At 39.1% G+C, this 15,746-nt stretch overlaps 1 protein-coding gene across 4 annotated transcripts in view; it reads right to left on the bottom strand.

Moving 5' to 3' along the window:
* The window catches only part of tnpo1 (transportin 1), a 133,295-nt gene that overhangs the window by 42,793 nt on the left and 74,756 nt on the right, over nt 1–15,746 (bottom strand). For all 4 annotated transcript variants that reach the window (XM_052019139.1, XM_052019137.1, XM_052019136.1 and 1 more), the window contains 4 exons: nt 14,412–14,545; nt 11,860–11,941; nt 3,261–3,383; nt 2,673–2,791 (listed from right to left, as the gene is read on the bottom strand). In XM_052019139.1, coding sequence (XP_051875099.1) covers nt 2,673–2,791; nt 3,261–3,383; nt 11,860–11,941; nt 14,412–14,545 — 458 coding nt within the window. The remainder of the gene's footprint in view (nt 1–2,672; nt 2,792–3,260; nt 3,384–11,859; nt 11,942–14,411; nt 14,546–15,746) is intronic.

The following is a 15,746-nucleotide window of genomic DNA, read 5'->3' on the forward strand; positions in this document are numbered from 1 at the left end:
CATTCCTACCAGTCACCTCATATACAAGTAGAACTTGAGATACACTCAATTAGACTCAAGTTTCACAACAAAGAAAACTATGGTGGCATAAAAATAATAATGGTAACACGGAGGTTGTAACATGTACTGCTATAACTGGTATACATCTTTGCTGAAGTACCTTTAAGGGAGGCACATGAATTTAAGGTGCAGAAAGGAGGGCCTGAAAACAATATCTCATTGTGAAACCAAGTACACAGTAAATCCATCCACAGTTCCAGCTCCATACTGTGGCTAGCCAGTGGCTGAAGCTACACACCTGCAGACAGAATCAAAAGGAAAACTAGAAGTGTCTTCAACTTCCCTCATTGCCCAGGAGGAGCATTTCCAACCTGTGTTCAATCCTGACCTCTGCTGCTGTCTGTGTGGAGTTCATGTGTTCCCCCTATGATTGCTTGGGCTTCCCCTGGGTACCATGCAGAGTTAAATTGAACTCCTTGATCAACCCCCTTAATTAAAGAATATTGATCATGCTAGAGCCCTTATTCCACTCCAAATACCACCAGCTACAATGTAAAGTTTTCATCTTAATTTTGTCCAATAAACTGCAGCAATAAAAATAGCTGCATGATTCTAATTCCCAATCACAATCTGAACAATTGCTAAGCTGGTGCTGTCTTTAAGCCGCAGTGGGTCTCCGTTCCAGCACCATACTCAAACTATGAAATTCTTAAGACTCACCATCCACCTGTTTGACTGGCAAAAAAGTAACACCACTGAACCAAAGGACACCAACTATGCAGACTTCCACAAATTCCATTCTCATCACCCTTCCCTCACCAATGAGCACATTCTGACGACTGATGCACTCAGTGAGCCATTGTGTACAAACCAACAGTCCTCCCTCAGCTACTCTCTCCTTGAAGCCCACAATCATAGACAGCAAGCTCCCATCCCACATCTTGTCCAATCTGGTTTCCAGCTCCACATTATTAGATTAGCAGTATGCTTCGCAAACTTGAAGGTGGCAAACTTTTCCTCCTCCTTCTCAACTTACCTGCAGACTTCAACAAAGCTAACCACTTCATTTTCCTCCTATGCATCTCATTCACTATCCAGCAGGATGCTGTAAATAAATGTTGCTTAGTTCTATTCTTCCACAGTTGTTTCTTTGCCAGCTTCAACCCACAGTACCTCGGAAAATGCCCAACAAAGAGGATCTTTGACCAAAAACATCAACTCTGCTTCTCTCTACAGATACTGCCTGATCCGCTAGGTGTTTCCAGAAAATTATGTGCACTCTATAGTTCCTATCATTCACCCCGTTACCTAAAAATTACCTCTTGGAAATATCAGATTCCACATGAATTGTGTAGGCACTCATCTCCTGTCTCAGATTTACCTCACTATTAATCTGCCATAAAACATTGCATGAATAGTAATTTTCCACATTTGTAAATAGGGAAAAATTGAAGTCATTCTTTTTAGTCCCCATCACACATACTATTCTCATTCCAGGAAATGATCTGAACTAAATAGTGTACAATCTCAGTGCATAATTCACATGCGCAAACATCACCAAAACTATCTGAGCCCTTAAGTCTTCTTCCTCATTTCTAACTTGACCATTCCACTTCCCTTCTTGTCAACCTACAGAATCTTTAACTCGTTATATTAACTTAAGTACAGCTATGGAACTCTTGCACAAACATTATCTCAACTCTAAAGTACCCATCTAGGTTTTGAAATCCTCTAGAAATTTATTCCAGTCCCCATCTCTGCAGTCTCTTCTAATTATATAAGCCTTCAGGATTTTCTTCACACCTACAATTCTGACGATGCACCCTTTTGATGTTGATCAATCCTACAAAAATAGACATGCCAATAGGTTGTCCAGATGCAGAGTTTCAACCTGAAATGTCAACAATTCCTTTCCTCCCACAGATGCTGCCTGACCCACTGAGTTCACAAACAATCTGCTGGAGGGTCATGTCTTCGGCTGGCTTGGCTCCTCTTCATTTTTCTTCTTTAAGATACTCTTCTAAACCCACCTTTTTCCTGATAACTGGCTTCTTTTCACATTTTCATTTGTATACACTCTCGCTAAGTGTCTTAATATGCTTCCCCATTTTTAGAAGAGTCACAGCATCATTGACATCATCAGCTTCAATTTATCTACTACACCACAGGCCTTAACCTGCATTGTATTATATCATGTATGTTGCTTTACATGGAGTCAGAGCACCAAATGATCTACACTTTTGTTTTGGCATCTGCTGTAAGCAAACACGAATGTGGAGACAGATAAAAGTATAAATTTCTCAATAACCAATATGTAGTTACATTCTCAGTCTTCTGTAACAATAAAGGATTTAGGCTAAGGTGTTCAATTAGCTTTAAAACTAATGATTGCTACTAGAAGCTTGGTTCCAATATACAGATCTTATTCTTTTCCTTCTCATGTCCACACCCTTCCAAAAAATCCTAAAATACTACATCATGATTCCCCTTTTAATCAGCAATATTTAAAATTGTTGTCTGTGCATATGGACAAAAGCACAAGATATCGTACACTCTGGTACAAAATTTGTTTCTCAATAAAAACCAATATGCTCCCACATCAATAGAAAAACATATGTAAATATTAACATATGTAATATCTGTACTAATATACTGGCTAGACAATTACTTACAGTGACATATGCCCAGAAAGTACATCTTTGCATATGGGCTGTTCAGCCAATGTTAGCCAGAACTCACAAGCTTCCAATGCCACATTTTCATCTTGATCCTGTGTTCTCTGCAACATGTACTAAAAGCAAAATAACACCATCAGTAATGCTGAACATCTTGGAAGAAAAATAATTTAAAATTTTCAAAACTTAAGGAATAATGTTGAAAGGAACAAATAAATACAACACCCCATTAAGGTAACCACATAATTGGGCTACCAAGATGAATATACAGTGTTTATACTATAACCTTATTAATTTGAATGTAATTTTTAAATATCAGAAAGCAAAGATGATATGTAGAAATGACTTGCAAAACAAGATGATAGATGGAAATAAAAAATAAAATTCTAATTTATGTAACAATTTACCAGGAGAAAAATTACGCTGAAGATTGAAGTACTGGTAGAAAGGAATTTAACAGATTACACAGAGACTCAAGGACATACAGCATCTTTCAGCATCTCAGTACATGTCAAATGCATTCTAATTACCATATTCCATAAAGTGTAGCTTAATAAACCAATACCAAGAAAACAAGGTTTTCACCTCAACAATGTTGTGCATCTGAGGAAGTAACCGATCCATTCGGACTTCAAGCAGCATAACAAGGGCACGGCACACATTTTTTCGTACTTCCGATTCTTCGTCTCCAGCCAATGCAAATAGGTTCTAAGAGTACAGTACATAGTAATTAAAGCTGCATTATCATTTTATATTACGCAAGAGATTTGAAATAGTATTACTTCTCTTCCTAGCAGCATTCATTTCGTCCATGAGTTGCATTCAAAAGTCAACACCAGCAAGAGGAGTTGCACCGTGTTTGGAATTCAGTCCTCCCACCCTCGACAAGCTCACAACAGATGCTCAGTACTACATATTGTATGTAGCAGGAGAATAGGGAATGCTTTGAACTATTGGGATTGCACGAGTTAGTCTTTAAAGTTCCTCTATTGGAGATTAAGTAAAATGTCTGTAACACTCGTGTAATTTTTCACTAAGGAACATGAAACTGTTAGTTTGGTATCTCTTAAAGTTGCCTATGAAATTCACTTGCAAGTTCTAACAGGCAGGTTGAGTTTTTGCAATCTTTAATTCAGAAAGATTTTGTTAACACATTCATCCAACTATATGAAAAGTGAATTCCATGTTACTAATTCAGGATAATTTAGGAAATAAAAGGAATTTTTCATGGGAAGTTTCAAACGTTACACAAAGACAAAATAACGTAATTAAGCTAGCAGTTTCTAAAGGAATACAATCAAAAATATTAACAAATAAAGCTCTATCATCCCAGGTTAACAAAGTGAATAAACAAAATTCCTTTAATTTGGATACATCACCATCAACAGATGGTGAAGAACCACAGGCTCTGATTTAAGATTTACCCATAGTCAATACCTCACAACTCAAACAACAAATTGCAGTGAAATATATTCAAAATGAGTTCATTGGATCACACTATTAAAGTCAGGGGGCCAGTATGTGCAACTTTGAAAACACAGCTTTCAAATGTACAAATACAAAGTCAAAGAGCAATCAATAGTATAAAACTCTGAAGTGCCATTGACACACAAGAGAGGGATGTTAATCATGCACTTTTTTTACATTGGTTGATCAAGTAACACAGTCAGACTAACAGAAGTTAAATTTATTTTTAAGTTTGACAATACAAGTACAAATAAAAAAAAAATCACGAGAGAATCTACATAACATCCAAGAAAGAAAGCCATAAGCAAGGAACGAAGGCTACATTTTTTTGTTTTTTTTGGGGGGGGGGGTGGTAGGAGCCAAACATTTCTACTTAAATTTGTATTACGAATTTAAAACCTGAAATAAAGTGAATTACCTTTATTGAACATACAACAGTTAGACAAACCGCGATTCAAATTAGTACATTTATGGTCAAAATTGAAAATTTAGAACTCATTGTCATGAATTTTGTAATTTAAGTAATGGGATTTAGTAATGCAATAAACAGAAGTACTGTATCTGCAATTAGTCCAAATTCCCAGGACTTAAATTTTTTTTTTAGTAAATAAAACCTGCACACTTGTCCAAATTGCTATCATCATTTAATATACCATATAGCCTGAAATTTGAGCAGTACAGCACAGAAACAAGCCCTTCGGCTCACCATGTCCTTGCCAACCTTTTCAACCATCTACATTCCCATTTGTCCATATTAGGACCATATCTTTCTATGCCTTGCCTACTTAAATGTTTGTCATCTCTACTACATTGCTTTCAACTCTATAGTAGGCACCTGGCTACCTCTCAATGTACACATTTAATTTAGTGCTCCAATTTGAAATGGTGTTAAATATACACAGAAGGATAATACAATACTCTGGTATTTGGTGCGCTGAGAGGAACACACAAGGTATACATTTTGAGCACATTATTAAATCAGCATTACAGTATTCTCCCTCTGTGGCAAGACTTCAGTTTCTTACTGGACGCATTCTCCTCAGTCTAAAAGCTATCTGCAACTAGTCATGTGAACGTATGAAAATCTTAATACCTGACATTCCTGCAGGCGTTCCTACAAATCACTTACAATTGATCTACAATTGACAGAATTTATAGAATGGTTGAAACACAAAATCTCCTCATACTGATTAGATAACTCGCAGCTGTCCACAAACTCTCCTCCTAGGACCTAGAACAATACAGCACAGGAACAGACCCTTCAGCCCACGTCTGTGCCGAACATAATGCCAAGTTAAAAATGAACATCTGACAGCATGTGCTCTATATCTCTCAATTCCCTGCCTGTTCATGTGCTTGTCTCAATGCATCTTAAATGCTGCCATTGTATCTGCTTCCACCACTTCCTCTGGCAGCAAGTTCCAGGCATCTACCACTTCCTGTGTAAATAAGAAACTTGCTATGTAAATCTCATTAAAACTGTCACCCTCTCATCTTAAAGCTATGCCCTCTAGTATTTGACATTTCCACCCTGGGAAAAAGACTCTGACCATCTACTGCAGCACCTACCTCTCACTTGCAGATTTCCATTCTGTTACAATTTCTGTATCTCTAACGGCTAGAGAACAAGAACATCTGCTCAAATGGATAATCAATCTTCAGGTAATCTAGGAGGAAATTACTTCCACATTCCAATTTGCAGCTGGGATGAACTAAAGCATTGACTTTTATGAATCTACACAAGTTCTGAGGAATGTTTCTAGAAAGAAAATTATGCAGCTCTGTGAAGAGAGAAACTGTATTAGTGCTTCAGTTGGTGACCTTTCATCAGAATGAGACAAAGTTAGAAAGCAAATACGTTGTAAATTGTAGAGAAAAGGGGTGGAGAGAACAAAGTGAATATCTACTGTAGATTGAAGATCAAGAGAGACACTGATGCAAATGGTGTTGGTACCAGACGACAGGTTGTGAAGGCTGAGGAGATGAAAGAAAAATAATAATGGTGGAGCTGTGAGACAAAGAACAGTAGTTGCTGGAAATCTGAAATAAATAAGAAATAACCAGCAGGCCAGACAGCATCTATGAAAAGAGAAAAACCGAGTCCACATCCTCAATCTATTTGTGATTGATGCATCTGTCCATGATAGTAATGGTAGGCTTGACCAGTGCACAAAGTCCCATCTTTGCACCCCCATCCTCAGCAATGCTGGGGGTATGCAATGCTAGTGCTAAAGGGTGAAATTTATGCAACCACATTCAACCAGCAACTTTCCAAGGTCATCATGGAAGCTAATCTGAAGACCTGGACTCCAGAACTAACTAATATGTTTCAGTAGTTACAACACCATCATCTACCCAACCACTTGGAAAATTGTCCAGGTATGTCCAATTTGCAAGAAGGACAAATCCAATTCAGTTAATTACCATCCAATCTATTCAACCACCAGAATGATGCAAGCTGTCATTGACAGTTCTATCAAATGGTTCTTAAGTCACCAATAACCTGATCACCAATGCATAGTTTGCATTTCACTCAGCAACAACCACATCATAGCCTTGGACAAAACACAGACCAAAGGGCTGATTTTCAAACACATATTGAGTGTAACTGCCCTCAACATAAGTATTCAAACAAATGTGGCATCAAGAAGACCTGATAAAACTGAAGTCAATGGGTAACAAGGGCATCCAATGATTGGAGACAAACTACACACAAAAGAATGATGGTCTTCATTAATGGACAGCAATCAACCCAGCCACCAGGGCATTATAGCACAAGTTCCTCAGGGATAGCTTCCTAAACCAAACCATCTTTAACTGCTTCATCAATGACATTCTTCCATCAGTGTCATAAATGAGGATGTACACTAATGATTGCACAATATTCAGTTCATTTGCAACTCCTTAGCAAATGAACCAGTCCATGCCTCCATACAGCCAGACAGACAACTTTCAGACATGCCAAGTGGCAAAAAGATACACATCACAGAAGTGCCAGACAACAAACATCTCCATCAAAGAAGAGTCCAACCACTTACCCTGATAATCAATAGCATTGCCATCACATTGATGAGAAACTCAAATGGACCAATACACAAATATTGTGGAACGAGGGCAGATCAAAGGCAAGATATTCTGCAATAAGTAACTCACCTCCTGCCTATTCACAATCTACAACATGCCTGCGATGGAATGCTGTATATTTGCCTAAAAGGAGTGCAGTTCCCACAATTTTCAAGCAGCTTAACGATATTCAAGTTAAATAAGCCTACTTGATTAGTACCCCATACAGCACTCTGTATACTAATACCCTCCTCCACCAACACACAGTAGCTGCAGTGTATACCATCTACAAAATGCATTTCAAAAACGAGCAGTCTGGCTGGAGTGGAGGGCTTCACCATGGCCAAAGACCAGGAGATGCTGTCCTGCATCGAGAAGCAACTGAAGCATCACTTTGCCATCGGGTCGCAGGTGTCCGAGCACAGCATCATCCAGGATTTCCTGAAGCAGGAGGGTGTGCCCACACAGAGCCCAGTGCTGGGCTCTGCTGATCGTGCCAGGAGGAGAGCAGTGTCTGGGCTGCTCACAGCCTGGGCACAGCTGAGCTACGGTCCACACTGGTGAGCTGGTGACTGGGGAGGGAGTGGGCTTCTGTTTCTGGGGGGGTGGTGGTTAAGCTAGCAGTGCGGACCCCCATCCTCAGGAGTTGGGGACTGGGCTGAGATCCCACCTGGAGACAGGGTACTGTGGGGGCCACAGTGCAGACATGAGAAATGACAGAGTCGTCGGCCAACTGTGGCGATTTAAAGCCAACCCAAATGAGGCAAGGGAAGCCCTGGTGTGCAGAGGGAGCCTGCAGATCCACCAGACCAGAGTCGGCTGCTGCTCAGCTGTTACTCCGCACTCTGACAGTGGTGAGCTCTCGGTTTCAACTGAGATGTTTGTTGGGTCCTGAAGCTGGTGGGGTCGGACTCCTCATTACAGCAGGGCACCCAGCCCACAGGGGTCAGTGGAAACCAGGCTGGGGAAATCGGGACTGAGTTCCCCTGTGCGTGACTCAGGAAGTGGCGAGATGTGCGTGATGTCATGGAAACAGGGTGAAATGTGCTGTTCCATCGTACGCCTTGTGGTTTGCAAGGACCGGGGGGGGGGGCTCTGCTGAAGAAGAGCTGCTGCATTCATTGAAGAGCCTGGCCCTACCTGAGCCCCAGCTGAGAGGGGCAAGGCACCTCCGTGGTTACTGGGGCAACACAGGAAGTGCTGCAGGAACTCAGCGGGTCGGGCGGCATCTGTGGAGGGAGATGGACAGTTGACGTTTCAAGAGACCCAGGGCATCGGCTGTCCATTTCCCTCCATGGATGCTGCCTGGCCCACTGAGTTCCTCCAGCATTTTCTGTGTTGCTCCCGATTTGGAGTACAAAGTTAATGGCAGGATTCTGGGTAGTGTGGAGGAGCAGAGTGATCTGGAGGTTCATATCCACAGATCACTGAAAGTTGCCTCAAAGGTGGATAGGGTAGTTAAGAAAGCTTATGGGATGTTAGCATTCATAAGTTGTGGGATCAAGTTTAAGAGCTGCGTGGTAGTGTTGCAGCTCTACAAAACTCTGGTTAGACCACACTTAGAGTACTGTGTCCAGTTCTGGTTGCCTCATTATAGGAAGGATGTGGAAGCGTTGGAAAGGGTGCAGAGGAGATTTACCTGGTTTAGAGAGTATGCATTATGAGGAGAGACTAAGGGAGCTAGGGCTTTACTCTTTGGAGAGGAGGAGGATGAGAGGAGACATGATAGAGGTATATAAAATATTAAGAGGAATAGATAGACAGCCAGCACCTCTTTCCCAGGGCACCAATGCTCAATACTTGAGGGCATGGCTTTAAAGTAATGGGTGGAAAGTTCAAGGGAGATATCAGAGGGAGGTTTTTTTTTTACCCAGAGTGTGGTTGGGGCATGGAATGCGCTGCCTGGGGTGGTGGTGGAGGAAGGTACACTGGTCAAATTCAAGAGATTGCTAGATAAGCATATGGAGGAATTTAAAATAGGGGGATATGTGGGAAGAAGGGGTTAGATAGTGTTCGGTGAGGTTTAAAGGTCGGCACAACATTGTGGGCCAAAGGGCCTGTATTGTGCTGTACTTTCTATGATTTTATGAATTACTTATCCAAGCTTGCACGTTCCAACAACAACTTGCAAACCTGTGACTTCTGCCCCCAAGGATGGTAATACAACTACCTGCATGCTCCCTTCCAAACGACATACTATCCCATATATCCCTTCTTCATTATTGGGCCCAAATCCTGGAACTCCCTACTTAGCAGCAGAATGTAGGCTCTCCATCAGAAGAACCAAAATGCAACACTTTGCACTTACAGAAAAGATTCTCAAGGATGCTGCCTGAATTGAACGGCTTGCATTACAAGGAAAGATTGGATAGGCTGAGTCTGTTTTCCCTGCAGTGAAGGAGGCTGAGAGGTGTCATGATAGGAGGTATATAAATTTATGACGGACACAGACAGGGTAAATAGCCAGAGTCTGCTTCCCAAGGTACGGTGTCAAAAACAAGAGGACACAAGCTTAAGGCGAGAGGGACGAGGTTTAAAAGGGGATCCAAGGGATAAATTTTTCCACAGGAAGAGTACTGGGAATCTGGAATGAATCACCAGAGGAGGTGGAGGCAAGAACAGTAACAACTTTTAAGAGACATCTGGAGAGATATTTAAATGAGCAAGGCATAGAGGGATATGGAATTAATGCAGGAAGTGAGATTAGTATAGACAGACATGTTGGTCAGCATAGACTCAGTGGGCTGAGGGGCCTGTTTCTATGCTGTACAATTCTATGACATGAGTGGAGTTGAAGGATGAGTTGCTCAATGCAAGACTTCAGCCAAGTGAAAGATGATGGTGGAGGAAAGGATTGATTGGGCATTTGGTCAAGGAACAATCAAGGGCCCTCAGGCCATCTTGGTGTGGGATGGAAGTGTAGGAGATAGAATGCATGTGGTGAAAATGAGCCTGATCAGACCAGGAATCTGGAAACTATCAAAGAGGCAAAGTCTATCAGAGGTAAAGTCTATCAGAGGTAGAAAGAGAGGGAACAAAAGGAGAAAAAACAGAGCAAGGTAGGAAGAAATAAATTCCGTGGGACAAGAACTACCTGAAGGACTTAAGGGTACAGTAGAAACAAAATTGGTCAGCTGCCCAACTAATAATTGAGGCCTTAAGTAACAATGCAGAGACCAAGATGCAAATCTCATCATGGCAGCTGCAGAAATTCAATTTAGTTACTAATTGGGAAATAATTCTGGAACTAAAATAAACTAGCCATCAATGAAGATGACCACAGAACTACCGGTTTGTCATAAAAACCCAACCAGCCTATATGCAACTTTAGACTCAAATGTGATTGACTCTTGAATGCCCTGTGTTGGCCTAGCAAGCCACTCAGTGCAAGGACAAACAGGGATGGACAATAAATGCAATACCAGCTACACCCAGAAACCCCTAAATAATGAGTAAATAATATTAAAACAATGGATCTAGCAAAAAAAGTTCAGCTTGCAGATTTTGGGGAGGAGGGATGATTTAGCAACCAATTGCCTTTACAAACTTAAACTCCCACAGTTACAATAAAGAGTGTGCTGGAAATACTCAACAGGTCACACAATGTTTCAGGTCAATGACCCTTCATCAGAACTGGTGAAGTGAAAAAAGCGTGCTTTTAGTTTGCCAAGTGGAGAAAAGGAGAGAACAAGGGGGATTTCTTTTTGTGTAGCTGATTCCCTCCTTTTATTACTTGTGCATTTCTTATTCATTAATATAGGCATATTCTCCCAATACAGTTTGAGTTTATAATTTTAGGGCTTCAAAAATTGTAATCTACTGAAACATCTCCCCATGTCCATTCTTCCATTTTACTTATGCTTTCAAAGAACAAATGACATCAATTTCTTTAATTTTTCCTAATCATGTTAATCAAAACACACCGCAAGTTATCACAAAATGAAGGAGGTCAATACCAGGTTAGCAACATGCTTTTGCTATTCGAAGTGAAATAAATCTCTTGCCTGACATTCCGTTACAATGATTGAGCTATAGACCTGTCACTCAAACACGGAACAAGCTAAGATAGCTATGTGCAGACCCACAATAAACAAGATGTCACAAATCAAAGTTAATGAATTACTAAAGACAATGATATTATTCAAAAAGCTGTCAATTTACATGTCTAATGGTTTACAATGATTAAAATTGTTTGAGGTTGCAGAAGCAATTCTATAATCTCATTTTTTCACTTTACATACTGCATGGTGATTTGTAAACTGTACTAGTATTCCATCTACTTCTAAATATTAAAAAAAAAGCAACATGACCTGGAAATTAGCTGCACTCTTCTGATGATGAATGTATTAACAGTAAATATTTTGGACTCTGACAATGAGTATAATCAAAAAATTGTATATTAGGAAGGTTAAAGTCACAAGTATTTAAATACAAAACAGACAGAATATCTGAACCAATTATCAATTTCTTTATGCTCTTCAAATGAAAGCTTTCCACGTTATGATTTAATTCACAAATTAAAATACCAAAAGCAATTACAATCAAAATAAGTTGCTCCAGTTAATAACCGTAAAATTTCAAAATAGATATTCACTATTTAAAACTAAAAGGTCACGAAATTACCACTATCATCCCTAAGCAAAATTAAACATACCTCAATGAAAGAGTCGATATGCAACATCAAAGCTTGAGTTCTACTGATAATGAACTGGTTCACACAGGCAACAGCATGAGACCTAAAAAGATTTACACAGCATTTTACAATAGAAAATATTCCAAATTCAATTTTGCTTTTAAGATTGCAAGTTTCTTGTTGTAATCTAATGTTAAAGAATTCTAAAATTGTTTTTGCAACTTTTTGAAAAAGTAATTTTCAAATTAAAATAGCAATGTTAATTTGTCATTCATCCTCCACAGAATATTAACGAGGTCAAACAAAGAACTGGAAAGCACAAAGATGTCAGAACTACCAAATTCATTATCCACAATTAATGTAATTTATAAAGAAATCAAAGTCCAAAGTCGAGTTTATTGTCATGTGCACATGTATGCACAGGTGCAATGAAAAACTTACTTGTAGCAGCCTCACAGGCACATAGCCTCAAATATCCAAAACAAACAAAAAAACAAAATTTCATTTGCAACAAATGAAATTGTCTAGACTTTGGTACGGGGCAAGTCCTGTAAATAAATCCTGGGAATTGAATTTTAAAGCTGTGTGATTAAGTAAAGGCAATTGAAAAGTTACAAAAATCAAATTTCTACCACTAGAGGATGCCCTACTATTTAAATTGCTTACAATACCTTGTGGCAGAAACCCAAAGTGCTGAATACTTTTTTTGAAATTGGTGAATTTCAATAATTAGACCAGTTTCACAATGGCATAAAGCAAGTTCAACAATAAAAAAAACAAATTGTTTGAGAAAAGATGCCATCTTGGCTTAGCCAAAAAATACAGGAGTTCATCCAGCATGACTACAATCTCAAGGTGCTTATTGTCATTTAGTGCTGTCAGTAGAAGCAACTGACAGACTGTGCAAATTAGATATTCTAATGAAAAGGAATTGTAAGCTAAATGTATTCAATGATATGAACTAAATTTCTTACTGAAATGCGAGGCTGTTCAGTACTATACTGGATATTCTAATACACTTTTGTTTCATGCAGATTTCTTGCGATTAAAAGAACATTGGTGAATAACTGCTTAAGACGACAAATACAGTAAGTTCCTTCTAAAACTGATTCTGCAGCATTTGGATAATTTACAGAACAAGCCACCTTTTTACACATGAATTTGGCAATAACATTTATCACATACTAATTTTACACACGGGGTGTTTGAAATAGATACAGATACTGAAGTTGGGTGCATTCAAATAAGTAGAACACGTTTATAATTCTATCTTTCAATCTTTAGAATGAGAGTGGAGGAAAAGCTAGGCATTAAAAGGACACAACAGGCTAGGAACAATGGCATACCAAGTGGAAGACAGAATGGAAGACCACAAACTTAAAACAGAAGTATCTAAAAAGAGGGCATTCTACGTCAAGTTCTGTCTTCCCATTTCATGTGTGAACTGAAGAACCTGTCAAGATCAGCAACAGGATTTCTTTTCATCCTCTCCCTCCTCAACTCAATAAATGAATTTCAGCGTTCTATCTCAGCACACCACACATGCAAAATTGTATAGCTAGAATATTCCATCTATAATAATTTACAAAATGTAATTTACAAAATGTTATTTACAAATGGATGGCCTATTGTTAAGCAACAAAGATCAGTTTCATACATTTAAGGGGCAAGATGAACATGCACAAGATTGAGACTACAAAAAATACTTTCAATCATAGCTATATTTTTCTGAAAAATTCCTAAATGCAAGAATTACACATAAAAGTATTTTAACCATAACACAGCTAGACAAGATTTATGATGCTTACTCATTAACGCACACATGTTCCTTCAAACATGCCAATTAAAAAAATTTATATGTTCTGAAGATTGAGGTATCTATATCCATGATCCTCTAAAAGATAGTCAAAATTTTGATCCAAAATTAAGCTTTTCACAATCAGATTCTTTGGTTTCAGGCCAACTGCTCCATTGTTTTTTTTTGACTCTTGCCTATAATCTTTGCCTACTGTGTTCCTTATGTGTTCACTCTCATCCCAGTTCTCATTTAAGAAATAGGACTATCTGAAGATTAACATTAAAATTGAGTTCAGATATTTGCCTTTAAGTGTTTTAGGTGGTCTCATTAAATCAGAGAATTGCAATAATTTTAATTTAGAAAAAAAGACTCACATAATATAGGAAAAGACCATTCAGCCCATCAAATCCATGCCAGCTCTAGAGGCATCTCAATCCCATATTCCCCAATTTATTTTCATGTAACTTTTCCTCCCCCACACACCTATTAACACCCCTAAGTCTCCCTGATTCTCTCACCCACCACCTGCACAAATTTACAGTAGCTAGTTAACTGAGCAACTACTGCATCCTTGGGGATGTGGAAGGAAAGTAGAACACTTGGGGAAAACCAGGTGGCCAGAGGGAGAACATGGAAACTTCACATGGCCAAGTCAGCATCGAACCTACTTTGGCGCAGCTGTAAGACAGCTGCACCAACTGCAGCTTCATCATGCCACCCATGTTCAGACTGTTGAATTTCACAAATACCCAAAATATCCATAACACAAACTTGCCTTATCTTGGAACTGCTATGTTTAAAAAACTGCAGAAATTTAGGAATCATGACATTGAGGGGTCTGTCCAGGATATCACTGTCTAAAATCTCAGCAGAATCTTCACAAATCTTCTGAAGAGCGCCAAAAGCTCCCTGAAAAGAGATGAAAACAGTACAAGTTTTAGGCAAATGTGTCAACTGTACTATACAATTACCAAAATCAACTTTAACGGCATTTCTAACATTCTGTGAAAACAATACAAGGAAAAAACCTACTTGATTTCATTCTCAGCAGTCTACTTGTAACAGATACATAACTAGGAATGACCTAGTTATGCTGATTTGTGTAGCATTACCACTATGCTAAATAGAACAACTCCAGAACAGATGTGATCATGCAAGAGGTACTGGAACATCAGCAGGAACAGAATCAAATCCCAACACAATCTATAATCCCATGGACAAACATATTCCCCTCTCTTATTACCCAACAGCAAGTTGTGACAGGAAAGCTCAGTGAACTTAATGATCAAAGAACAAAGAAATAAGTAAAGGAAAATAGATACAGCATTAAAATTAAAGTTATTTTATCTAAATGAAAGGCATGTGTAACAAGATAGAAGAATTAATGGGGCAGACAGATAACTGGATTTAATCAAATAGCTAATATAGTGATATAGGTGCACAGTGATTGTTGAATGGCTGCAGGGGATGGTTCTAATAAAATATAATTTGCAGCTGGAGAGAGTATTAGTCAAGAAATAAAGAGGCAAGCCTGTAACTAAGCTAACATAACAATCATGAAGAACTTTAATCTTCATGCAGAAAATGAAATTGGCAAGGGCATTTAAAGAGGCCTTTCCTTAAAAATCTAGGCTTTGCTAAAAATGTTAGCGTTTATTGGCAACTTCCAATTCCCCTTGAAAAGGGGATGGCAAGCTGCGGTACCATTGCAATCCACGTGATGAAAGTGCTTGCAATGCTGTCTAATTCTTGTACTTAAACCCAGTGATGAATGAACAAACAGCAGCAACGCAGGGTAGTGTGCAACTTGGAGAGACAGATGATGGTATTCTAACATGCCTACTGCCTTTCACCTTCTCAGTGGTAAAGGACATGGGTTTAGGAGGTGCAGTTGAAGAATCCTTGGCGAGTTGCTGCAGTGCATTATGCACATGGTACCACAGTGCAATCACCCTATGCCGATGTTGGGAGGAAGAAATGTTTATGATGGAGTAATGGCTGACAATTAAGCAGACAACTTGGTGCCAACTTCTGCATTGTTGCAGAAGTTGCATTGTTGAAGCTGCACTCATCAAAGCCAGATCGAGAATATTGCATTACATTTATCATA

The sequence above is a fragment of the Pristis pectinata genome, chromosome 7 (assembly GCF_009764475.1).
Source record: "Pristis pectinata isolate sPriPec2 chromosome 7, sPriPec2.1.pri, whole genome shotgun sequence".
Taxonomy (NCBI): Eukaryota; Metazoa; Chordata; class Chondrichthyes; order Rhinopristiformes; family Pristidae; genus Pristis; species Pristis pectinata.